This window comes from Anguilla anguilla, chromosome 6 (assembly GCF_013347855.1).
Source record: "Anguilla anguilla isolate fAngAng1 chromosome 6, fAngAng1.pri, whole genome shotgun sequence".
Taxonomy (NCBI): domain Eukaryota; kingdom Metazoa; phylum Chordata; class Actinopteri; order Anguilliformes; family Anguillidae; genus Anguilla; species Anguilla anguilla.
The window spans coordinates 40778509-40806508 of NC_049206.1; the positions used below are offsets into that span (position 1 = coordinate 40778509).

The 28000-nt window shown below is 41.3% G+C and overlaps 1 protein-coding gene across 1 annotated transcript; it reads right to left on the reverse strand.

Moving 5' to 3' along the window:
- Positions 1–156: 156 nt before the first annotated feature.
- On the reverse strand, positions 157–27963 carry rhoj (ras homolog family member J). The gene is made up of 5 exons (XM_035424308.1): positions 27239–27963; positions 9773–9831; positions 8016–8180; positions 6988–7083; positions 157–6077 (listed from the first exon to the last, which is right to left on the reverse strand). The coding sequence occupies exons 1-5, from the start codon at positions 27447–27449 to the stop codon at positions 5931–5933; spliced, it is 678 nt and encodes a 225-aa protein (XP_035280199.1). The 5' UTR covers positions 27450–27963; the 3' UTR covers positions 157–5930.
- Positions 27964–28000: the final 37 nt, after the last annotated feature.

Sequence of the window (28000 nt, forward strand, 5' to 3'; positions counted from 1 at the left end):
TAATATTCTATTTTTTTATAGACACGCACACACACACACACACATTTGGAACACACTGTGGCTGTCTGTCTTTCTTTAACACTGTGGTGTAGGGTCTGTGCTCTCCAGATTATCTAGCTGTATACAAAACAGATCCATGAAACATATAGACACATGATGACTCAAAGGTGTTGCTTATTTTTAATAACCCCACAAACCTATTTAGAGAACATGGGATTTAGGCAGTTGCAGGAGTTATTATTCAGGGTATACACACATCAGATAAACAACAACAAAAAGGGCACACAAAACTGCAATTCAATATAAAACAATAAAATACAATTTATACTTGTTGATCAGGTTCAAGTTATTGCTGCTGTTACCAGTACTACATCTCATGCCCTCTGGGAGCATACAGTACAAAGCAGTTGCATAGAAAGGCACAGTGCTGAGCAACCACAGAGCATGTGCGAGAGACACTACCACAGATTCTATACTGTAACCAGATAGTTAGCTCCAGTCTTCCTTCCGCCCTCTGTATGACCTTACTTTGGTTCCAGTCAGTAATAGTTTCTGGTGCTACATTACATTCCAGAAGAGATGTGCCCAAGTGCAGAACATATTGCCAGTGATATTGTCCTTGGTCACTCTCGTTATGAATATTCATCAGATATCATGCTTCAGTGGTTTACTGTAAAACATTTTTTTAAAACCTCAGTAAAACATGGAGTCAACTATCTGGTTAGTATACAGCCACTTGTGGACACTGCTACATATGAGGCATTTGACTGGCTGCTCCTTTACATCAGCAGGATGTGGTTACCATGGATTCCTCACTGGGTTCCATTCTGATTACCTCATCTCACAACAACCATGATATCTTTTCACATTCTTGTGTGCAGATGTGAAGATAACCATTGTGAAAAAGTATGTAAAAAATAAGATGAATATTTATGTATATATATATATATATATATATATATATATATATATATAGTTAAATGCAAAATCATTGGGACAGAGACACAATTTTTGTTGTCTTCGTTCAGTACTGCAAACTTTTTGGATTTGAAATGTAACAATAAATATAAGGATGCAGTGCAGACTGTCAGTTTAATTTCAGGGCATTTGTACCCATATCGGGAAATCCATGCAGGAATTACTTTTATACATTGTCCTCCAATTTTAGGGGAGCAAAAGTAATGGGACAAATGAACATAATCTGAAATGAAGTCATCATATTTAGTACCTGGTTGCAAAACCTTTGCAGTTGATGACTGCTTGAGGTCTGTGACCCATAGACACACTGGGTATCTTCCCTGGTGATGCTCTGCCAGGCCTGTATCTTCAGTTCCTGGGGCATTTTGGGGAATTTTGCTTTCAGTCTTGTCTTCAGCAAGTGAAATGTATGTTCAGTTGGATTCAGGACAGATGATTGACTTGGTTAGTCAAGAACATTCCACATATTGTCCCGGAAAATCTCCTTGGTCGCTTTAGCAGTATGTTTGCGGTCACTTTCCTGCTGCAAGGCGAAGCACCATCCAATGAATTTTGAGGGATCTGAGCAGATGTGTCTGTACATTTCAGAATTCATCCTGCTGCCCTCTGCAGTCACATCATCAACGAAGACGTGCACCAGTTTCAGTGGCAGCCATACATATCCAAGCCACAACACTACCTCCACCATGTTTCACAGATGAAAAGGGAGTGTTTTGAATCAAGAGCACTTTCCTTTTTTAAATCACTTTTTCAGAGGTTAATACTCATCTGTCCATAAGACTTTTTATCAGTCTCTAACCTGGCCATTCTGTTCTTGAGGCTTACCGATGGTTTGCTGGTGTAATCTTCTCTTTTTGGCAGTCTTTGACACATCTATTGGACAGTGTTCTTGATCTGTTCAACAGTTGAAAAAGGGGTTTTCTCCACAATTGGAAGTAGTCCATTAGTGCGATCTTGATCCTAACAATGAATCAAACAGTTTTTTTTGACACTCCCAATGTCTTGGCTATGTCTATGATTTAATTATTCAGATTGTGCAGCCTCATGATGGCCTGCTTTACTGGCATTGATACATATTTGGTCCCCATGTTGAAAGACAAGAGCATCAGACTCCACATACAAACTCCACACCTAAAATGAACTCTAGACCTTTTGTTAGCTTTGTTGTGCATGAACTAATGATGCAAAGACACACAGCAAGCCAAGAAACTGATGAGCAGCCAATTGTCTCATTGCTTTTGTTTCCCTAAAATGGAGAGGCTAAAAAGGGCTAGAATTCCTACATGGATCACCTGATAAAGATGACAGTCTGCTCTTTAACCTCACATTCAAAACAAAAATAACTTTTGCATTTCACTCTGTGTACATATAAATACCATATTTTACAACGTAATTACAGATGTAATATCTGAAAATACATTTGCATGCAGCACTTTTTCTTGGAGACCAAACATGAACACATTATTTTTAACTGCTTGTGGAAGCAATTAAAATTATATGCTGTTGAGGAATAAAGTCAAAACATATCAACAGCCAAAAAAAATAAAATAAAAAAACAGGTGGTGATTCAAGGAACCCCTTTCCCCTCCTGTCCCATTAACTGTTTACCTTAGGATTTGATCTTGCCTACAAAAGGATCTTATGCTAGTATATGGAAAAATATAAAAATATAAAATGTGAGACATGTGCATCAGCATGTATAGTGGTGTCAATATATGTCAAATATGGTGTATTACCTACAAAATATGGTTTATATGGGCAATATAGCAATTATTTGCACTTTTTTGCATATAGAACTTTGTAAAAATCATAGTAAATATACACAGCAGTGGCTTTTGTGAAATAAAAGAAATCCCATCATGGTTGGGAAAAATCTCATGAAGCAGTTTTGAAAACTCTGGAACAAAGGTTTTTTTTGTCTTAGTTCTCAGAAAGGGTGGGGTTGAGAGAAGGGGCGGAGGTTGATCGGGAGGGGGCTGTAGAAGAACAGTGTGATTGTGTGGGGGAATTCTAGGGGAGGGGAACGTGAATAGACAGAGTTCTTCTCGTCTTCACAGTTCATCTTCAGTTGTGACAGTGAACTCAAAAACTAGGTTCTGCAGTAACAGATTTTCAAAAAAATAAAATTAACACTTTTCTTTAGGAAGATCTTACGAAGACATATGTAGCACCCAGATAAGTGCTAAATAACACTACATAATGACATTCATGAAAACAGGTTCATAATCATTCATAAATATACAAATAATGAATTGAATAAATTACTTACTGATGCAGCTTATTATAATGGACTGACTGATTACAATGTAGCACCATAGCACTGCATGTTCAACAGTCGTTTTTTTCTCCTGTGTGACCTTTGACCTTTCATGGGCTATGAAACAATGAATGACTATGAACAGTTTTTCATGGAAGACTGATGATACTGTAGCTTGGTTGTCAACATTATGTACGAATCCTCAGGCAAAGTAAAACTCAAAGAAATGATTATAAAAGTTAAAAAAAAAAAACAGCCAGAGTTTAAGTGTAGCATTGTAACAGAGTCCGGACCTTGCATTAGAATTATATATTGTGGGACTGCAACATGAAAACTGGTGGAAAAGACAACAATTGAGTGAACAAGAATCTGTTTTCACTATGGTGTCGGTGTTCAAAGCTTCAGTCACTGTCTGGTTGAAATCCTTTGCAGCCATGGTAACCATGTCTGTGTTGTGTGAAACATAGCATTGGGGGTAAAGGAAGGCACCGGCAAATTCTTGCCATTTCTTCGCCAGCCAAGGCGACACCGGCTAGGGGACTACTCTCTAGGAGTTCCTCATGCTCTCGAGAACGTCTACGAGAAATACTGGTCTGGCTTTGTCAAATTTAGCATATTAAAGCCTAGACATCACCTGACCCTGTGACCAACAAAGATGGGAGCCTCCAGACTATTCTCCCTACTTTTATAAATATAGCAACAATGTCTTCAAATACAACTTAACGCATCAAATTCAACTTATCCCCCCTGCCCCCACCCACCTTCCCCAGGAAATTAATTGAAACTAAATTCATCAATCGAAAATGGCCATTGTTTTAAGGGGAGGTTTCAATTGTTCAATTTAATTTCAATTCATTCATGAACTAAACTGGAATTGAGCCCAACCCAGGCACATAACTCCCAATGATCTTTTTTTCTTGATGCAGTTCTAATGCCAAAAAAGAAGTACCTTGAGTTTGTGGGCTTGGTACTGCTATTGTGAACACCTGCCCTTAACCCTGATGCATATTGTGCTTTTAATTACACTCAGTTTACAACTGCACTACAAAGCAAAAAAGTTTGAGGAAAACGGTTTAGGAAACCGATGGCCTTGAACCATTTAAGTAGAGCAACATCTGTTCAAGTATTAGCTGGCCTTATACAATTAAGTTATTCTTTTACATTAATAATATTACATGTTTAGGCTGAGATTACTGAATTCATTTAGTTAAACTGCATTTAGGTTTTACAGTGATAGAAAAACATTGCTTTTGTGATAAAGAGAACTGAAATGATTTTCTTAATTTTTTTTAGGGCTGCTGTGTGGCTCATTATATTAAGGCACTGTTGTAGAGTATGGTTGGGCCCAACCATGCCAGCGTGGCTCCAGCCCCCCACAAAGACACATAATTGGCTCTAGCATCATCCAGGCCTGGGAGGGTTTCAGTCGGCTGAGCTAACAGCGTCTCATTGCGTTTCCCGCAAGCTGGATAGCACATGATGCATCTTTCTCTGACTCGTGAGTACCCGCCTGACTTGCAAACAGTGTGATAAGAAGCACCAGCGGATAGTACACGCTTCAGAGAAGAACAAATGCTTGCCTGCGCTCTACCAATTCAGCAACAAAGATTACAACATTTAAAAAATCTTTTTTTTCTGAAAAAAAAAAAAACTATATATAATATTTATCTTTTCTTATATTTTATAACATACAATGGTAATTTTGGCATTTTAGCATTCTGGACTAGAATCACTGTACAAATAATTGTACACTAAATTGGTGGGGTTAGAATGATAGGCGGGCATCAGACCTCTTGTCAAGCATGTCAAGGGTAGAAAGTACCCAGAATGCACAGGGGGTGGTTTTTCTTTTGGTTTTTTTCATTATCTGTCCCCATTTTCACAGCACCTTTGACATGCGCTTCGGTTGAGAATCAAAATACATATAACAGTGAATTTAAAGGCAGTCGATGTAAAAAAGTGTTAAATATTTAACACGTACAGTAGCACTGTACCACACGCTGTGTGTACTGTGCCACTAAACACAGTCCATGGCACTGGCTCAGTGTGGTTCAGTGTGGCACTACGTGGCCTCATTCTAGTCTCTGTTACACAGTGTTCTCCAAGGACCAGAGAGACATAAAGGTATTGTTTCTAAAAAGAGTACACTACCTGTTTATAAACAATGCTTTTATAAAATACAGTTTTCAGTATACCACAGGTCCGTAACATGTATAAAACAGAACTAAATGTAACTAAAGTCTAATGCTGAAAGGAGCATGTATGTAAGGGTTAATTGAAATCAAACAGTATAAATAAGGCCACACTTTCTGAGTCAAGTCTTTGGCTTCGTGACTGTGAGGTGGGAAGTTGAATGGGTGGGGGCGGGGTTGTATGGCACTCAAACAGAGTTGAGTAAACAGTTCTCTGTTCTTTGTGTGTGTGTGTGTATGTGTGAGTGTATCTGTATGTCCATGAGTGTCTGTTTGTGCGTGTGTGCGGTGGGGGAGGGGGAGGGGTGGGTCCACTGCTCCAGCTGTTGGCTCTTAGACAGAGGTCTTGGTGAAGAAAATAGAAAATATTGTCAATACACCTTGAACTCTGGCACAGCGAGATCCATGACTATGCCAGAGAAGGCCAGACTCCTGGGGTAGGGTCCTGGGAGGATTGGTGAAGAGAGAGGAACGAGGAGTGCCTCATGACCCCCTTTTGGGCCTCATACAATTGTGCAGCAGCTCTGACAGGGCACACATCCTTTCCTCTGCTTTTTGGGACTGAATATGGTGAGGATGGCCTCGTCAAACACCGTCTTCAGCCCCTTCTGAGTCAAGGCAGAACATTCCAGATAGCACTGGGCTCCAATCTGCAGGCATCCAGAGGGGGTGGGGCCCAGGGTGAAGGGGGATTGGACAAAGGAAGAAAAAGGTGGGACTACTGAGTTAGAAACAGAACCAGGGAGAATGTTTGCACAACTGCACTGATAATGTTTCCATTGTGGAAAAAGTTTAAACTCCAGGCCCAAACAAAATTCAATAGGAGAGGCAGGCCTTTCACTGAAAATGCTTTGAAGGGATATAGTAAAAATATATCATAAAATAAATATACATCTTAGGAAACATCTCCATATGAGATCTTTCCACGTTACTTACACTGTATGACCAAAAGTATTTGGACACCCCTTCGTCTGGGGCTGTTTTTCATGGTTTGGACTAGGCCTCTTAGTTCCAGTGAAGGCAAATCTTAATGCTAAAGCATACAATCAAAAACAATTTTATTTGATTTTGTGCTTCCCCAACAGTTTAGGGAAGGCCCTTTCTTGTTTCAGCATAACAATGCCCCTGGGAACACAGTGAGGTCCATATAGAAATGGTTGAGGAAGAACTTGACTGGCCCACACAGAGCCCTGACCTCTGCCCCACCCGTCACCTTTGGGATGGGACCAATTGGAAAGCCAACTGCGAGCCAGGCCTAATTTTTCAATGGGTGCATGACCTCATGAATGCTCTTCTGGCTGAATGGAAGCAAATTCCTGCAGTAATGCTTCAACATCTGGCATAATGCCTACCCAGAAGAGTGGAGGTTGTTATAGCAGCAACAGGTGGACCGACTCCATACCGATGCCCATAATTTAAAAAGAGATGTTGGATGTCAGGTGTCCACATACTTTTGGCCACGTAGTGTAGTTCACTGAATCGAGTCATCGTCCTTCAGACTTTAGTTCATTTTGGACAAACCCTGCCCCCCAGAGTGTTTCCCCCGAAATCCCAGCTCACCTCTCTGGACAGCTTGAGCCCCTGTTCATAAGTCAGAGGCTTCTCCTTCATATGCAGCAGGCGAGCCAGTGTCTTTGGGTCGTCGCGCAAGTCGATCTAGGACACAGCACACAGGTCCCTGTGAGATTGAACTAGCCGTGATTCCGTCTCAGTCAGAAGAAAGATTAGACTATTGGTAAATGGTAAATGGACTGCATTTATATAGCGCTTTTATCCAAAGCGCTTTACAATTGATGCCTCTCATTCGCCAGAGCAGTTAGGGGTTAGGTGTCTTGCTCAAGGACACTTCGACATGCCCAGGGCGGGGTTTGAACCGGCAACCCTCCGACTGCCAGACAATCGCTCTTACCTCCTGAGCTATGTCGCCCCTGTATACTATTGTGTGCAGCACGACACTGCCCTCTTTAGGTGGGAGCTTCGAAACCATTTGCTTGACGAAACACGCAAGCACAAGCCTTCTGCTTTTTAAGGGTGGGATCCAGGATCCGCTAACTCAAAAATAATCAATGTCAGACAAAGCTGAGTCTGATCTCAGCCGCTATAATTACACGAAAGCTGCAGCTGGCCTGGTCAGTGCTTACAGGTGCAATCTATTTTTATGGATGGCTTTCAATTTCTTTGTTCATGACGTGCATGCCATGTACCACTTATAAATCATGGGTAACAAAAAAAAATCTAACAGCATTGTTAAACAGCGCAGTAGAATCTCCAGTATTGATTCAACTCTAACAGAGCAGATATACTGTAGTCCATTAGGGACCATATGTACTGTACTGTGTAAGAGCTGATGTAACACTGAACAATTTACTATGAAGTTTGAGGCAGGCTCGAGAAAGGGATCAAAATCAGACATGCAATATGCCACGATGGACAAAACCCCTATCCCAGCGTGACTTGCATGTTCTTTGGCAACAAATGCTTCGAGCCCCACAGTCGATCCACAGTGTCAATCAGCCACAAAAAACTGCTGAGCCGCTGAAAAATGCAAATGCGCCGGCAGTGCATGATGGGAGTTTTCCCTGGCTCACCTGGGTGCCGATGAGAATGTAGGGCACGTGGGGCATGCAGGACTTCAGCTCTGGGACCCACTCCTCCTGGACGTTGTGGTAGGAGGCAGGGTTGACCACGGAGAAGCAGATGAGGAAGACGTCGGTGTTGGGGTAGGACAGCGGCCGCAGCTGGTTGTAGTCCTCCTGTGTTGAGGGACCAAACGGCAAAACGAGGTTTCCGGTGTTAATCTAGGAGAGTGTTTCTCCTCCCCCGCTCACACTGCATGACAACATTTTTTGTATTTCATCACATTATCGCATTACATTTTAATAAAAGGAAGGGGGCCTATAGAAGCCTTCAGAGACCTGATATTGAATTGCGAGAAGATAAACAGGCAGGGCTCTAGCATGTGCAGCGTTGCCAGCAGCAACCTCTCGGTTCATTGTGCGAGCACACAACTGGCATAGATTTCCCCTACCTCCTTCTGAATGGGGCCGGTCACAGAACAGCAGGAGATGCAGACATGGTATTTGCTCTATTGTGAGCCAGTGCTGTTACCTCTTATGTGAATCACTATAAATGTGCCGGATTTAAACTGGAGCCCTGTGTGGTTAGAATATGATTTGGTGGGTAGTCTTCATTTTGATAAACCTATGTACCTGTGATCACTTCCTTATGTGATGTGTATGCACACACAAACACTGGCCTGCACACAAGCACAAACCATGTGTTTTCACACGCACACACACATTCACAGGTGAGTGAGAGACCTGGAGATATACTAACACTAGCAGACAGTGATGTGTGCACCTTACATTCTGAAAGCTGCCTATGTAAACCTCCCTCTCCTCAACCCTCAAAAACTCACCAATCAGGAAGCACATCACTTCTTCCACAAGAACCCAAATCCAGTGGACATTAGCCTCATAAGGGCCACTGATTTTGTGTCCAAAGGCTACACCCTACACTTTCAATGGGATTCATTTATTGAATACACATTGAATAAACATGTCGTGTTTTCCAAGAGAACTCCCACAGTACAAAATAATAACAAGCTCCAAGCCACTAATGGAGGTGGGATACTGTAGTCTCAGCTGGTATCGATTCACACGCCTCTGTTCATTTGTAGCTCTTCCAGTAGCTTCACAAGGGGCGCAAGCCCGTCTTGTGACTGTTGTGATGTTGGAATGCCTATGGGGATTGCCTGCTTTGAGGGAAGAGGCCTGGCTTTTTGGCTGGATTACAGTGCCAATTATAGGCTGGCTTGGGCTCTACATAGAGGGTTCAGTGCCGCTAACCCAATCTGGGTTAGGTTGGCAAGGCATGATGGGAATTCAGAAAATGCGCACTGAGAGCAGCTGCTGAGAAACTATTCAAAAGCTGCAGCTGATGCCTTGGGAAACAGTGGGTCCAGTCACCACGGAGCCGTGACCACTGCAGGACCAGTCAGGGCCTTTTTTCCACGAACAGACCACACACTACCACAGGAGTCTTGGTACTGATACAGAGACGAGGAGTATCTCTCATTAGTGACAACTGGTAGCCCGTGGGTGTCTGGTGTGTCAAAGGGACAAACTAACAGCAGTAACCAGAGGAATTTTGGCCACCCTAAACCAATCCTGCTACTGCTGGGGTAAAAACAACTGTGTTATGACTATAGATATACGAGTGGCATTGTAGGGCAGGGTTGACTAGCGCACTTTAAAACACCAAAACCTTGAGTCAGCATAAACACGCGAAGATAGGAACATGCACACATACAAGCACACATACACGGCATCCGTGTTGAACGTACCTGTCCGGCCGTGTCGTAAAGGCCCAGTAGGTGCTGCGTTCCTGACACCGTTACGTTTACTGCAAGAGAGGGGAGACAGCACAGGAGATTAGCGTTTCCATTTCCGCACACCGCCACACCCAGACACCGGAGAACTTTTCTGAGCTGCCGCCAGGTCTTCCCCTCCCTACCCTGGGCCTCCCTTCATTGTTTACATGCAGGATGATAGTACTGAGATATTCTTAGGCAGAACGGTGTCCACAGCGGATGGGGGGAGGTGGGGGGCAGGGGGGGTAAGCCTGTTCTCAAAACATCACAGAAAGGCTCACACACACAGCTTCCTGTATGGGGTCTGTTGACAGACCGGAGGAAAAAGCACAGACGAGGCTGTTCCTCTTCCATCTCCGGCGGAGTCTAATTAAGGCGCCGAGCGCACGACCGGGGCTGATGACAGGACAGGACAGCGCCAGGGAAACATGACAGAACACCTCCCTCCCACACGCAAAAAAAAACAAAACAAAAAAAACACCACCTGTGGACGTTTTTATCAAAACATTTTATCCTCCTGGGGGAACTTCTCCTAAGAGATCTGGGGTTGACACAAGTGGGGTTTGTTTACGCATGCTGCATTTTTTTCCCTGGGAAGACAGGTGTAGCAGTTAAGAAATGGGGCACTGATGGACTGTGCCTTAAAGTGGGGGTCCCCGAATTCCCTGATGTGGCCTCAGCCACTCTGAGTAGGGGTCTCTAATGACCACAATCTCATACTTCTGCGAACAGTTATCGAAAACCTATTACTATAGTGATGCTAGTGTTTCCTATTACTGAACACATATCAAAAGGATCTCTAAACTGTTTTTTTGATTCTCCTGTAGGAAAGGAAGAGCAGCATGTGCATCAGTGTAACATGAGGCTTAGGGAACATGGCTGTAACCTTGCAGATTTGAATCCCAGATAGGACTCTGCTCTTGTATGCATGAGCAAGACACTTAAGCTGACTTGCTTTAGTATATATCCAGTGGTACAAATGGATGTGGTGTAAAAAAACAAGACCAGGTTGAAACCTAGTATATGGCTGGACCGGCCGACCAATGGTGTGAGGTCATAACTCACCCGACCAATGGTGTAACTTCATCACTCAGTCACAGACATGCCCGTTTGTAGGGCTGGCCCTGCTGTTGCGGTCCAGCCAAAAATACAAAAGCAGTGCAAGTCACTCTGGAAAAGCTCTTCTGCTAAATGTCTGTAATGAAAGTACTGTAGAAATAAACCCAGATAAATTGTTTGCCAATCTCATTTATCAATCCATGGTATAACAAATCACATTCTCTGGGGCCAAAAAAAAGCGCCTTAGATGTCGCAGACTAAAACCATGATGCCGTTTTGTGATCCCTCGAGTCCTGTTGGTTTTCCTATAAAAGCTGCTGTTAAGCTGTATCCATTTGGGGAGGAAGCCAGCTTGCAGAAAGAAAATAAAAACAGATAAGGAAGGAGAAACAGATAGAGAGAAGGAAAGGGAGAGAACTGGAGAAGGAGAAAGCTGGAAGGAGGCAGGGTGGGGGGTGGTGCGGAGCGAGACGCCACAGCTGACTCCTTGGGCGCCTACCACCCTGGAGCCACTGTGTAACACGAACGCGTCGGCTGCCGCAGGGGGTGAAAGGTGAGTGGCCAAAGGTCACGGCCAGCGGTTTGAAAGCGGTGGAGCAGCACTGCAAGGGTGGTCGGCCAGGGTCGAGACGCTCAGCCCAAAGTGTGCGCATACCCCTGCAGCTGTTATGCACGCCGCCATTAAATCCAGACCTGGGCCTTAACCCCTCGCTGTGCTAGTGCCTGAAGATCTATTTTTAAACACTGCAGAGCGATACTGAGGCAGCAGTGCTCAGCAGTCAACAGGAAAATTGACTCAAAAACAGATGGTTGCAGGTTCCAGTCTCACACACAAGGCATTGCTGTAGTAACTGAGATAGCCTTAATGGCTTCAAATGTATCGTACATTTTCAAATGGAGAAAGAGATTACAAGGATGATACTGTAAATATCCAGAGGTACAAATAGATTAATTTGCCAAATGTATTCGGGATTGAAAATAGCAAAATCTGCAAATAAATTAATATACTGTAAGGTAACAACTACAGGAATTACACTGAACAGAGAATGAAGGCTGACACAGACACACGATCACAAGAGCTATGGAACGATATCGCAAGAGATGAATAGATGCGTGAAAGTGCATCAGTAGTACCTGTGTGTTTCGGAAATGATACGTGTGTCTACGTGTGTGCCTGTGTGTGTACTAAGGTGATTTAGGCAAAGGACTTTCACAACAGTGCCTTGTACAAAGAGCAATGATTTGAACTGGCAATATTCCAGCCTGATCTCATAACTGCAAAAAAAGGACATCCATTGCAATGATGTAAGTGGATGTATCCTGCAATGCAATGCTTTCCTGCTCATTCTTCCTGAAACACCCAAGTCTGGCTCCAGACTTCCAGACTCCTGAAATATTCCCAAATTAACTAATTATTTCCCCCATTTTCTCTCCATTTTGGAATGCCCAAGTGTGTATATACAGTGAGCTCCATAATGTTTGGGACAAAGACATTTATATATTTTTTTCTTGATTTGGCTCTGTACTCTACAGTTTTAGATTTTGGTTTCACCATGTAGAAATAACATCACTTTTTATACATGGTCTCCCCCATTTCAGGGCACCATAATACTTGGGGCAAATGGATTCACAGGTGTTTTTTGATTAATCCAGTGCATTCAATTGCTTCCTTAATGCAGGTATAAGACAGGTATAAGCATTCAGAATCTAGTCTTGATTCCAGGCTTTTGATTGCCTTTGGAGTCTGGCACTTGTCAACATGAGGACCAGAGTTGTACACATGAAAGTCTAGGAAGCCGTTATGAGGCTGAGAAATTAGAAAAAACAGAGATATAGGCCAAACCTTAAAAAATCAACTGTTTGGAACATCATTAAATGAAAGAAAGCACTGGTGAGCTCAGTATTCACAAAGGGCCTGGTAAGCCAAGGAAGATCTCTACAGTTGATGACTGAATAATTCTCACCATAATGAAGAAAAACCCCTGTCCAACAGGTCAGAAACACTCTCTAAGAAGCAGTCGTGGATGTGTCAGTGACTACTGTCTGCAGAAGACTTCAGAACTACAGAGGCTACACTGCAAGATGCAAACCACTAGTTAGCCACAAAAACAGGATGGCCAGATTAATTTGCTAAGAAGTACCTAAAAGAGTTCTGAAAAAATGTCTTGTGGACAGATGAGACCAAGATTCATTTGTATCAGAGTGATGGCAAGAGCAAAGTGTGGAGACCAAAAGGAACTTCCCAAGATCTAAATCACCCCATCTCATTTTTGAAATGTGATGGTGGGGTTTTATAGTTTGGGCATGTATGGCTGCCACAGTTACTGGCTCACTTGTCTTCATTGATGAAGTAACTGCTGATAGCAGCAGCAAAATTAATTCTGAGGTGTACAGAAGCATCTTATCTGCTCAAGTTCAAGAAAATGCCTCCACACTCATTGGACAATGCATCATCCTACAACAAGGCAATGATACCAAACATGCTGCTAAAGCAACAAAGGAGTTTTTCAAAGCCAAAAGCTGGAAAAATTTTTGACTGGCCAAATCATTCACCTAATCTGAATCCAACTGAACATGCATTTCATATACTGAATAGAAATAAAAAGCCCTGAAAACAAGCAGTAGTTGAATACAAGGCATTGTCCACATACTGGACAAGCCTGGCATTGCATCACCAGAGAAGATACTCAGCACCTATCGGCCACAGCCAGCACTGGCACGGTTGGGATTTGAACCTAGACCATGGTCCCCATCCATGCAATAGGATAATGCCTTTCCTGAATAAGCCCAACAGCCCCCCACATGTGCACATTTGGTTAAAAAGGTTTCATACGAACGTTCTACCTTCTCAATGAAAGGTTTCTTGTACCAGAATATAAGTAGTGCAGGGAGGATGATACTTTACGTTCATTTTATGTTGCCAATCGAAGGTTGATGATGGCGCTGGGCGTGGAGTGTATCCATTCAGTACAGTGTAGTACTACACATTAGGGCCAAACACACGTTACAGTCATGTTCACACTTTTCTTTATCCAAAAAAAATTCATTTGTACTGTGACCTCATAGAATTCCTGATTCTATCATTCTATTCTATATTCTATATATATATTCTATATTCTAATTCTATCATTCCCTGATAGAATGATCCATGGCACATGCAGTGTCATAGATCATAGGCTTTTTTGTTTGATAATTGGAAGGTTCAGAGAGCCAGCACACAGACAGCACAAAACACAATTATGTTTTCACATAGCCTATGTGGAACACTTAGAGCAAATGGCTTTCAGCTCTTGTAGATGCACCGTTCCTTCTGTAAGGAAGCTAAAAATATTCTGCCCATTTTTGCAGAATTTAACAAAAAAGGTATTACGGTGATTAATCATGCAATTTTTGGTGTCAAGTAAGTCTAAACGACATTCTCCACTAAGTGTTTCGAAAGCAAAGCAATTTTCCTTTGATTCGGATGGGAGACTGTGTTATTACTTTCTTGACACCTCTGTTTAAATAAAGCCCAATAATATATATATATATATATATATATATATATATATATATATATAGAGAGAGAGAGAGAGAGCATGCTTGTGCATGTGTGTGTGAATGAAAAAAATTGTTCCAAACCCCCATAAAAGGTAAAGTTGCTCTCATCCAGCACCAGTGGCAGACACTCCTGTGTGTTTGTGTGTAGTCTGTGCGTGTGTATGCGTGGTTATGAGTGTGTGTGTGTGTGCGTGTGTGTGTGTGTTACTCAATCAGTACTAACACACACACACACACATACACAATATTTATCCCTGTAGGTATTTTTAAACTTGGCATAGACTTCCCAACACAATTAACCCTGTCAAGTGATGCAAATGATCAAAATGCACATTATAACAAACTGCCTAAAGAAAGAAGTTAATAAGGACAAAATTAAGAATCACTAATTGTGAAAGCACATCAGGATTAGTTTACTCAATAATGTGCAAGAGCCTTCAGCAAAGAATTGTCATAAATAAGGGGATACATTTGGCTATATTACTCATTCTACTTCAAGACAAAAAGCTTTACATCTCCAGGTTTTACAAGACTGCAGCAAGATCTAAAAAAATCTCAGCCATAAATCCCTTGGAGCTCAGCAGCAACAATCAGACTACAGAGAATTGGCTTGGTTTACTGCTTGCCAACACTGTCTGAGAACCAGATAAAAACTTCACTCATTTGAGCTACATGTCCTCTGCAGAGATACAGTGCCATTCGTGAGAGTTCCACAGAGGTTCTCTGTAAGTTAGAGCTCCAATACATGCATACAGTGCTGAAAGTGAGAGTTCCTGATTACCGCTACTGTATTATAGCGGTAATTATTATTACTATTCCTATGCCAATGAGTTCCACTGTAGCAGGCATACAGTCTGTGCTTTGTGAGTTACAGACCCTTACACGAGAGAGAGAGAGAGAGAGAGAGAGAGAGAGTGAGAGAGAGACTCCGCTGTAAGCCAAAGCTTACCATTGCTGATAAGCCCTGATTAAGTTTAATTTCTAAATTCATTGACAAGTTTAGAAACATACATACTATACCAGTGATAAAGTGATAAAGTGAAGAGTATTCTCTTCTCCTAAAAGGATGACCACAGACTACTTGTTTTTTGACGCCAATTTTTTATGTTGCCTTGAGTCACCTAGAGGCTATTCTCTTCCAGAATACACACACACGTGCACACACACACACACACACACACTCAAATGTACATGCTTGTCAAGCTTTTCCACTGATCTGGTTTTCAGATTTCAGACCAAAAACAATCTCACTAAGGTTCTGATGAAATATGGGTGGTGGGCGGATATGCAGCAGTGATGCACACAGTTAACTCCACCATGTAGGCACTTAACTCCAAATGGAATACATTGCTTTCACAAGCTCTGCGTGAGGTGCCACCCATGCACACCACAAATCTCTTCCAAATAAAGCATGCAGGCACTTGGGAGAGGTAGCTGCTTTCATAATCTCATTCATACATAATATTATGAATATACTGCATGTGTTAGTCATAATAGAAACACACAGGCTTTAAATTTTTCATAATGGTGCCAAGACAGTGCATGTTACTTTTTGGATTACTCATTTATACTTACGTTTCTACATCCTGTTCAAGTTCATAATCTTTATTATAATGAATAGGCATTAGCACTTGAAAGAACTTAATAGAACCAGGTCTGGATTATCCCCACACCTCAACTGCGGTCTCTCCAAAGCGACAGGGCCCAGGGCCACGGAGAGCGGATTACTACGCCGCGTATTCCACGCACTTCGTCCTACGCGTTCCCCCTGCGGTCAAGGGTGCACTTTTTAATCACTCCGCCCCCCCTATCCCCCCCCTTTTGTGCCGCTCCGCCAGTGGAATAAATAACACTTTTGTGATTTAATACTAATAGTGCGAGGCTGACTGCAGCCTTTTCAGCCCGTGAGAATGGGCGCTTTGTGCTCGGGTCAAGGGGCCGCTGTGGCCCCCGTGTCACAGTTCAGTCATTATGTTATGATGCTGCGCCGAAGTTCTCTTCATGAGGAGCGACGGGCAGGGACGGGCTACGTGAATGGAAATGATTGACCAGCAGCGTTTTGGTGAACAGTGCCTTGTATAGTGTCTGGGCGGGGGTGGGGGGGGGGGTTCAGTTGGGCTTTATCTACAGCCCACAGCAAAAGCTGCACTGTGCCCACACTGTCAGGAGTGTCTTGCCCAGAAACACTCTTTTGCTACTCTTATGTTAGCAGGCCCCAGAAACAAGAAAACCTCTGCAGACACACCCCATTTCTACCTCTGCTACATTCACCATCACAACAAACCGGCACACCAACTAGTATTGCTGGCAGATTTTAAAACAGGTTTGACAGCCCATAATTAAACAGCATTTGGACGACCGTAAGATCGACACTTTAAAGCAGGGATCTCAAACTCAAATCCTGGAAGGCCAAATCCTGCGTCTGCTTGTTTTTGATGTGTTCCTATATATCAAGTCATTGATTGGCTAAAGAGTCTGCACCCCTTGGCTTAAGCTGGCAGGAAATCATGAAAATCAGAAGACAGTGCAGCCCTCCAGGATTGGAGTTTGACACTCCTGCTTTAACAGAAGATTTTGAGTTGAGGCACGGGTCTCTTGTACAGGGGTGGTCAATTCTGGTCCTGGAGGTCTGGGGTGTAAGCAGGTTTTTGTTTCCACCAATTACCCTAGCTAAATTAGTTAAAATGGATTTATACACCAACACTGGTTCACTCTTACTGTAGATCAGGTCATAGTGAAATGTTTCATATAGGGATACAAAAACAGTCTTTGGCTGTCATTCATGTACCTATCAAAAAATACAGCTAAAATATCAGTCACCGTAAATGTTAGGGCTTGTTAAGTAATTAAGGTTTAAAGTTGGCATGAACACCAGAAACATGTATGACCCTCATTCCCCACCTCTGCTCTAGGCTCTTTCCCCACTTTCAACCCAGGGATGAAGGAAACACACAAGAGTGTCTACATTCCTTTGTTAGGCTCCACAATTCATACAGATGCATTTTCTGTGCAGCATTTAACATTAATATTCACAGCGCTTCACACCGCTAAATTCTTCTGATCAGCAGATGCCACTAGTGCCTTAATCACAGGGTTCGAGTGATGAACCCATTTTTGACACAATGGGCAGGAAAGCTTCGTTGCTTCAGAAAGCTTAGCTTCCCCATCACTAGAATTTCCGTAAAGAATTTTGATGTGCCTGAGCGGTTTGGTCATTTCGTGACTCGTCCTGCACTGAAGTGGGAGGAGAGCCACTGCTGGGGGTGTGTCAAGATTGAGCAACGCGCAACAATTTTGGTGTCTGGTCTAGTCTGCGATTTGCGCCTTCACCTCCCGCCTGCTCATTCCTGGGCTTTCCCATGCAATGTGCACATGTTCATAGTCTATTCAAAGCCAATCAGTGGTTTTTGTGGATACTGGCCAATTTGACTTTGATATGAATCCCACGAGCAAGAAAAAATGTATAATTATACTTTATTGTTTATTGTGTTTTTTCTTTATTCTTTTAATTCCTCTTTTTATTTTTGTTTTTAATTGTTTATGGCTGTTCTTATATTGCACTGTGGTCACTGGGGTACTGTATTTTGTTCTTTTTCTTACAGCCGTCTGTAATAAGAACGATGACAATAAACGCAACTTGAGCAATCTTTTTATTTTAATTAAGACTGTATTTAAAATGATAGTACTGACAAAAATTATGGATAGACTGCATTTATAAACAATTAAAAATGTTCATAGCTTTTAAATCGTGTAGCCTTCAGCACTGTACAGTAGACTACGTTAGCTTATTGTGATGTATGATTGTGGGTTGATGAAAAATCTAATCTGTCATTAATGTTTTCCTATTGAGAAATTAAAACTGGCCCATTCTAACAAACGTTTAAGCAATGTTTCATTAAAATTCTGATGGAAGACAATTTGAACAATTTAAACTAATTTACCTCATTTATTAGATTTGTTCAAACTAAATTTTTGAAAGAAATGGCAGCCTAATTCACATATACTTACACCTCCTGCAAAAGAACGTCTTGGGAGAAACATCTGATTAGCGTATCCTTATCCTTTTCTTCCATTGCAGACGTAGACAACAGAAGTTGGCGGTATGCCCAGCGCAAAGCGCACGGCTATTAAGAGGGAATTTGATTGGCTGTGAGTGAATCCACCTGAAACTCACCCACTGATACTGAATTCAGCATAATCCACCTGGGCCAGGCGCTTTGAGCTGTGCACTCCTCGCCTCTGGTCACAAAAATACCAACATTCGCTAGCCACGCCCAGCGCACCCACGCGTTGCCCCGCTGACTGCGCCCATGCTCCATGCGGCATTGATTCCAGAAAATAGAGCCCCAGCTCTCCATCTGTCTACACATGTTCAGGGTCTAATCTCATTACGCTGGGGGCAAAGCAGCTGCTGGACACTGCCCTGCTCCAGTACATATGCTCAAGGCTCTTCTGTAATGGGCGCGGGGCAGTAAAAATGCTCTTGCAAGAGCGCTTTGGTGGAAGGCTTCTCACGAACACCACAGCGGGCTTCACTCCTTGTCATTACAAACCCGCAACTTTACCGCATAGTCCCTGGGCTGTTGTTCTACAGCAACAATGCCTCTACCACTGTCTGCTTTTCCTCTTTCTAAGGAAGAAAAACACTCACTCTCTTTTCATACACAATTAAAGTTTTATAATTTACTATGCTAAAATAATTGCCTGCTGTGTTATTCCCAAAACATATTTGGTAAGTTCCATTACCAAACCTATGTGCTGACTTTTTTACAGTCTCTAAGAAAACGCTTTCTTCTTGGGTTTGTACATACAGTATGTTGTGCAATATGTTTGCATTTTCAAAGTGTTTACATCACACATTATATAAGTAGGCAGTGTATCTGTGTAATTACACTGAAGTCACCTAAGTGCATCGTGCGTAGATCCAAGCATGTTTTGTAACTTCTATGCATTTAAACACCGTTAAATGACTTGTGCAATTTCAGAGCTTAAGGTACAAGATGTGCAGACATAGTTATCCACCATTTGTTTCATCAGTAGTCAGCTACAGTCCTTTGTTCAGTTTCTTTGCTAATAAAAGGTTTTAATGCAAAATGGAGAAGACAGAAGTTGATTTGAATAATTAAAAAATATAAAGAAAAACATCAGATTTTTTCTGTTTCTATACATCATATTTTATTTATTCATGATTATGGATTATTTATGACACAGCCATTAGACAAATTCACTTTTCAAGTTATATCAAGTCAAACTTGAGTCCTTGCTCAAGAGCTCTGACCTCCCCCACCTCCACCACCACCCCTGAACAATTTGTCTGGTCTCCATGTTTTTCTTCTTGTTTGTTTTCTTAAATACATAGTTATTATTTTTCCCATGAGAGTTGGCAAAATGGACCACAAGGGGTTTTAGGCATTGTTATTATTCAGTGCGGTATGTCAAATACAATTCATATTATTTAAAGAACCAATTATGTTGCTTTACTTGATCACATAATTGAGAGAAGATAAAGAAGTTCTATCTACCTAGACCTTGGTAACTTTTTTTAGTTGCCATATCATGTAATTTCCCAACTGAAAGCTTAGCTGGTTCTGTGATTAATTCAAACCATTTGCTTAAATTAGAGCATTTGTAGAAAGTTCCATGGGGTTATTGTCAGAAATCATTCTTTATGAACCCCCCCCCCCCCCAAAAAAAAAAGAAAAAAACATTCTGACCACAGCAACCTTTTCAAACTCTTCCACCTTGACTTGAGATGACCATAATGTGACAACATGAAATAATCATGATTGATCCTTTTTCTACTAGAGCAAAAACCCATTCCATGGACAATGGCAGTCAAAACTGACAATTTAAAAGCTCCCCAACCTATCCCTAGCCACAATCACAACTTTTCCTTTTAAATTTGTCGACCAGGTGGACAGCTTGAGAACGTTCAGAATTATTGTTATCAGCGTGGAAATAATATAGCAATCAGTCTGTAGAAAGCTGTAGTACGTTTCCTCTGACAGACATGCAGGACTGTAATAAATCAGCTTCAAGAATGATGTTACTCCTTCCTGTCAAAGATGGATGCTACCCTGCACATGTGAGGAGGGCTCAGGCATTCTAGTGGCCATTGACCAGTCCACTGTACCGTCCACAAAAGACCCTGCAGATCACTCAGCCACAAATAGCCAGAGAATAGAGTCCAGTAGAGATGCTGGAGGGGACGGAGTTAACACTCCATGAAACAAAGTTTACAAATGAGGATACCCCCCGAATATATAAATTCTACATCTATTTCGAATGAATCCCCAAATCAAAAAATACAGCTAAAATATCAGTCACCGTAAATGTTAGGGCTTGTTAAGTAATTAAGGTTTAAAGTTGGCATGAACACCAGAAACATGTATGACCCTCATTCCCCACCTCTGCTCTAGGCTCTTTCCCCACTTTCAACCCAGGGATGAAGGAAACACACAAGAGTGTCTACATTCCTTTGTTAGGCTCCACAATTCATACAGATGCATTTTCTGTGCAGCATTTAACATTAATATTCACAGCGCTTCACACCGCTAAATTCTTCTGATCAGCAGATGCCACTAGTGCCTTAATCACAGGGTTCGAGTGATGAACCCATTTTTGACACAATGGGCAGGAAAGCTTCATTGCTTCAGAAAGCTTAGCTTCCCCATCACTAGAATTTCCGTAAAGAATTTTGATGTGCCTGAGCGGTTCGGTCATTTCGTGACTCGTCCTGCACTGAAGTGGGAGGAGAGCCACTGCTGGGGGTGTGTCAAGATTGAGCAACGCGCAACAATTTTGGTGTCTGGTCTAGTCTGCGATTTGCGCCTTCACCTCCCGCCTGCTCATTCCTGGGCTTTCCCATGCAATGTGCACATGTTCATAATCTATTCAAAGCCAATCAGTGGTTTTTGTGGATACTGGCCAATTTGACTTTGATATGAATCCCACGAGCAAGAAAAAATGTATAATTATACTTTATTGTTTATTGTGTTTTTTCTTTATTCTTTTAATTCCTCTATTTATTTTTGTTTTTAATTGTTTATGGCTGTTCTTATATTGCACTGTGGTCACTGGGGTACTGTATTTTGTTCTTTTTCTTACAGCCGTCTGTAATAAGAACGATGACAATAAACGCAACTTGAGCAATCTTTTTATTTTAATTAAGACTGTATTTAAAATGATAGTACTGACAAAAATTATGGATAGACTGCTTTTATAAACAATTAAAAATGTTCATAGCTTTTAAATCGTGTAGCCTTCAGCACTGTACAGTAGACTACGTTAGCTTGTTGTGATGTATGATTGTGGGTTGATGAAAAATCTAATCTGTCATTAATGTTTTCCTATTGAGAAATTAAAACTGGCCCATTCTAACAAACGTTTAAGCAATGTTTAATTAAAATTCTGATGGAAGACAATTTGAACAATTTAAACTAATTTACCTCATTTATTAGATTTGTTCAAACTAAATTTTTGAAAGAAATGGCAGCCTAATTCACCTATACTTACACCTCCTGCAAAAGAACGTCTTGGGAGAAACATCTGATTAGCGTATCCTTATCCTTTTCTTCCATTGCAGTCGTAGACAACAGAAGTTGGCGGTATGCCCAGCGCAAAGCGCACGGCTATTAAGAGGGAATTTGATTGGCTGTGAGTGAATCCAGCTGAAACTCACCCACTGATACTGAATTCAGCATAATCCACCTGGGCCAGGCGCTTTGAGCTGTGCACTCCTCGCCTCTGGTCACAAAAATACCAACATTCGCTAGCCACGCCCAGCGCACCCACACGTTGCGCCGCTGACTGCGCCCATGCTCCATGCGGCATTGATTCCAGAAAATAGAGCCCCAGCTCTCCATCTGTCTACACATGTTCAGGGTCTAATCTCATTACGCTGGGGGCAAAGCAGCTGCTGGACACTGCCCTGCTCCAGTACATATGCTCAAGGCTCTTCTGTAATGGGCGCGGGGCAGTAAAAATGCTCTTGCAAGAGCGCTTTGGTGGAAGGCTTCTCACGAACACCACAGTGGGCTTCACTCCTTGTCATTACAAACCCGCAACTTTACCGCATAGTCCCTGGGCTGTTGTTCTACAGCAACAATGCCTCTACCACTGTCTGCTTTTCCTCTTTCTAAGGAAGAAAAACACTCTCACTCTCTTTTCATACACAATTAAAGTTTTATAATTTACTATGCTAAAATAATTGCCTGCTGTGTTATTCCCAAAACATATTTGGTAAGTTCCATTACCAAACCTATGTGCTGACTTTTTTACAGTCTCTAAGAAAACGCATTCTTCTTGGGTTTGTACATACAGTATGTTGTGCAATATGTTTGCATTTTCAAAGTGTTTACATCACACATTATATAAGTAGGCAGTGTATCTGTGTAATTACACTGAAGTCACCTAAGTGCATCGTGCGTAGATCCAAGCATGTTTTGTAACTTCTATGCATTTAAACACCGTTAAATGACTTGTGCAATTTCAGAGCTTAAGGTACAAGATGTGCAGACATAGTTATCCACCATTTGTTTCATCAGTAGTCAGCTACAGTCCTTTGTTCAGTTTCTTTGCTAATAAAAGGTTTTAATGCAAAATGGAGAAGACAGAAGTTGATTTGAATAATTGAAAAATATAAAGAAAAACATCAGATTTTTTCTGTTTCTATACATCATATTTTATTTATTCATGATTATGGATTATTTATGACACAGCCATTAGACAAATTCACTTTTCAAGTTATATCAAGTCAAACTTGAGTCCTTGCTCAAGAGCTCTGACCTCCCCCACCTCCACCACCACCCCTGAACAATTTATCTGGTCTCCATGTTTTTCTTCTTGTTTGTTTTCTTAAATACATAGTTATTATTTTTCCCATGAGAGTTGGCAAAATGGACCACAAGGGGTTTTAGGCATTGTTATTATTCAGTGCGGTATGTCAAATACAATTCATATTATTTAAAGAACCAATTATGTTGCTTTACTTGATCACATAATTGAGAGAAGATAAAGAAGTTCTATCTACCTAGACCTTGGTAACTTTTTTTAGTTGCCATATCATGTAATTTCCCAACTGAAAGCTTAGCTGGTTCTGTGATTAATTCAAACCATTTGCTTAAATTAGAGCATTTGTAGAAAGTTCCATGGGGTTATTGTCAGAAATCATTCTTTATGAACCCCCCCCCCCCCCCAAAAAAAAAAGAAAAAAACATTCTGACCACAGCAACCTTTTCAAACTCTTCCACCTTGACTTGAGATGACCATAATGTGACAACATGAAATAATCATGATTGATCCTTTTTCTACTAGAGCAAAAACCCATTCCATGGACAATGGCAGTCAAAACTGACAATTTAAAAGCTCCCCAACCTATCCCTAGCCACAATCACAACTTTTCCTTTTAAATTTGTCGACCAGGTGGACAGCTTGAGAACGTTCAGAATTATTGTTATCAGCGTGGAAATAATATAGCAATCAGTCTGTAGAAAGCTGTAGTACGTTTCCTCTGACAGACATGCAGGACTGTAATAAATCAGCTTCAAGAATGATGTTACTCCTTCCTGTCAAAGATGGATGCTACCCTGCACATGTGAGGAGGGCTCAGGCATTCTAGTGGCCATTGACCAGTCCACTGTACCGTCCACAAAAGACCCTGCAGATCACTCAGCCACAAATAGCCAGAGAATAGAGTCCAGTAGAGATGCTGGAGGGGACGGAGTTAACACTCCATGAAACAAAGTTTACAAATGAGGATACCCCCCGAATATATAAATTCTACATCTATTTCGAATGAATCCCCCCCCCCCAAAAAAAATCCTTGATTTGTACCCTGGAATCCACTGAGATTTGTGGATATGAGCTGCAGACTGTGCTGATTTGAAGACAGGAATATGCAACCTGAAACCTATATATCTGACAAATGTTATTTCTTTCATAAGAAACAACTGCTCTCACTTCCATTATTTTTGGTAGCGCAGAAGCATGATGTCAAGTTGCTAGGAAGGAACAGTTCACAGACTCCACAGACCAATCCACTGTTTCAGAATAATGTAACATTGTATGTGCATGTAAAACAGATTCTTTCAAATGTGTTCTTTCAAAGAATCTTTCCAATATTCCAGTGAGCTCTATTTATTTTCTTATCAGATTATGTAAAGTTATACTTAACCAAGGCTGGGGAACAATCAAACAATTTCTGGTTAAAGTCCCTGTATGCTCAAAACAATTTCCTTCGTTAATAAAGCAGTACCTTTAAAATAGCGCAGTTAGTCTATGGTATCACACAAGACAAATAGGTAGAGAATTAGGCAGAAGTTACAAGACTAAAATCTAACACAGTGATTACTGTCTGGATATGGTTTAGGTTTTTTCAAGAGCAAACAATCCCACAGTTTCCTGGTAACATGGAAGACCTGAGGAGGTGTGACTACAGAGATTTGCTGATGTGTGGGACATTAGGATATTACAATTACAATTCATCATATACAATGTAAAACCCAATACACTCCAATTTGCTCACTCTACCCAAAAGTTTGTAGGAAACGGCTTGCACACAAAGCAACCCAGTAATGTAACAAGAAAGTTTAGAGTAGTTCTGACACAAAATGTGCCACATGACCTCTATCTGTTTCCAGATTTGTGTCAATTTAACTCATATTTTTTCATCTTAGCACACATGACACTAAATGTTTATGTTAGTTAAATTATACATTTTTGATGTGTAAACAAATTTTACACTAAATTACTGTAGAACAACTTTCAAATTTTTAATTACATTGACTAATAGATATTACAACTTTATAGGTCACTTAATATAAGGTTTTTTCAGTCAAAATAACTATTAATTAATTATTAATATCATGTTGACACAATGGTTTCACTCAAGGGTGAACTATATATTTTATGTTTTATGAACACAATACTTTTTGGTAATCTGACAAGGGATGAGTATTTGTGTTAACTGAACATAATGTTTTATGTTAATTTGACAGTCTAGAACATTTGCGCAGAGTATATAGTCTTTGTGTCATGGGGGAGGGGTTGGGCTAACCTAGAGGTGTTTGTGAGGTTCATTATCAATCACCACACACATGATAAACAGCACTGGCTAAATACTGGAAACAGTGGAGACTTACAAATGTATCCATTTTTATTTTGTATGGTGTCAATGATAATCAGGGTCACACAGCACTTGTCTGAGCCCTTTCCCTGAGATAATAACACCTTTAAAAACTCATTTAAGCTAAAGTGAGGAAGCTGTTTGACCACCTAGGTCCTTTCCATGTCACTGAGCTGAAGAAAATCATGGAATAGACAGAAAATGCACATAAAAAAAGTAATTATGGGGAAAATAAGATGATAAGGGGATCGGCTTGGATTCCACGATATAGATCAATCAGTGCATACTATATAATAGCACCTGAACAGGCTTAACTGTGTCATTCTACAAAGAAAAAGGCGCTCTTCCTACGCAGAGGATCAACAGGTCATTTTGTGATTGCATGTTTTATTTGTGTGCTCTTCAACTGCGACTGAAAGAAAGAAAGAAAGAAAGAAAGAAAGAAAGAAAGAAAGAAAGAAAGAAAGAAAGAAAGAAAGAAAGAAAGAAAGAAAGAAAGAAAGAAAGAAAGAAAGAAAGAAAGAAAGAAAGAAAGAAAGAAAGAAAGAAAGAAAGAAAAAGAAAGAAAACGACTAAGTAGCTCTATATACTCCAAAAATAAGCATCGGGTGGTGTTTGACAGGATATGTTAAGCGCACATACCACAGTATATTGCTTTTACAATGAAGAATTTGAAACGATTGCATAACTTCTCTCTGAACAATCCAATGTGTCCTTTGTGACCACTGGCTAAGTAGTGATTTTTACACCTATGTACACAGCGCATTACTGGATGTTGCAACCGCATTTTCTTGTCAAACAGGCATAGCTACGGACTTATTGCATCTAACGTTCGTTGTTAAAATCGTTTTCTAATTCAGTTAACCTCACTAAGTTTACTGTATGGCCCTGATTCAAGATATCAGGGCCGTACAGTAAAGTCGAATACCCCAGCGTGCGTTATGCGAAACTTCGTCAACCGAATTTACTCCCAGAAAATTGTTTTTGTTTTTTACAATCTCAGGGGTCATAATACGTGAAAGATCGCACAGTGCGTTGCGGTGCTGATTTCGTTAGAAAAAAAGGCAATTACTTTTTTGATAGAGCACATCAACCATGAAAAAAAAACCGAGAACGAATTAAAAACGTGAAATTCTTCTGATGAAAACATTACCATGCTACCCTTTAACAGCGCGATCATTGTCCTGAGCTGAGCTGATGCTGTTTTTGTCCCGAGAATTTTGGCAGTAAGTGGATTCGGTAGAAACACTGTATGCCAATTTCATATGTACTAATTATGCCATTGTAATACAGAAAACAGCACCAATCCCACTCCAGTTTGTTACTAAAAGAGCAGTAGTCAAAAACATGGTCCAAGCCAACATGTAACCACTGTAATTGGAGATAATAGTAGTTATCAAAGAACAGGTGCAGAATTTGAGCACAACAAACTGATATAATTAACATAAGCTATAAATATAAAAGCATGCGCGTGCTACCAACGTTATACATAAACTACTACGTCCATGACCCAGTTTTCCTAGTTACTTGACCTCCCCCCGCCAGGCCTGGGATCCGCGGTCTAGTGGTTATCAATCCCCTCATTCAGACTTCTATTCTCGGGACTGGCCCTACCCCCTTAACTCTCATATTTGTGGCTGCAATAAAAAAGCTGAAAATACTCCCTGTCCAACACCCCCTGTCCAAGGATCGCATACAGAGGTATCGCGCCTTACCTGCGTAGTGATCGAATACAGTTGGAACGTACTCCTCTGGGAAGGCATCATTAGCATAGCTCATAAGCAAACAGGTCTTCCCCACGGCTCCGTCTCCGACCACCACGCATTTCAACATCTTTTTCATAGTGATCCCCAAGCTGTCGCTGCTACTGCTGCCATCTTCCGTCATTGCAATGGCATTCTGTCGTATTCTTTTACGCGCAGGCATAGTCAAGTACTTCCAATCGCTGAGAATTTGTATTTTTTTGTGTAGAATGTGTAGCGTACCCAGTGTGGATCTGATTCTATTTGTTCCCCACGTATTCCCACTGGAGGTTCCGAAAAGCTGTTTTTAGATACGTTCGAGGTACATTTATCTTGCGTGTTATACTTTCCAAACTCCGCTGCTCGCCTTCGGGCTGAAACGATAGAAATCCCAAAGTTGTCTATCCACAATTTAAGCGCCAGACGCACTTGCTTCAAGGACAAGTCTGCTCGGAGGACTTTAACTCTGTGAAAACTATGGTTAGAGTCAAATCTCATCCCGTTTAAATCCCGGTTCCCTATTTTACTGATAGAGAAGCGGTGAAAAGCAGCTGGGTTTCCACTCTCCTTGCCTGATCCCTGAGACTAGTGCTCCGACCCCTATCCGTTAGTTTCCTGTGTCAGTGTCAGGAAATCATGGGTTTCCTTGCAAATTCCATATTAGGCAGAGTGGGCAGGGAACAATGGAAGCTCTGTGAGTGCACCCAGCACAGGAACTGCATCCGTGTTGGGGGG

Excerpts from the sequence above, each read along its gene's own strand:
- rhoj (XM_035424308.1), bottom strand. The coding sequence starts at position 27,449 with ATGCCTGCGCGTAAAAGAATACGACAGAATGCCATTGCAATGACGGAA. Across the intron at positions 8,181-9,772 it reads TTTACGACACGGCCGGACAG|GAGGACTACAACCAGCTGCG; the intron begins GTACGTTCAACA and ends CCCTCAACACAG. Across the intron at positions 6,078-6,987 it reads GGCTCAAGCTGTCCAGAGAG|ATTGGAGCCCAGTGCTATCT; the intron begins GTGAGCTGGGAT and ends GGATGCCTGCAG.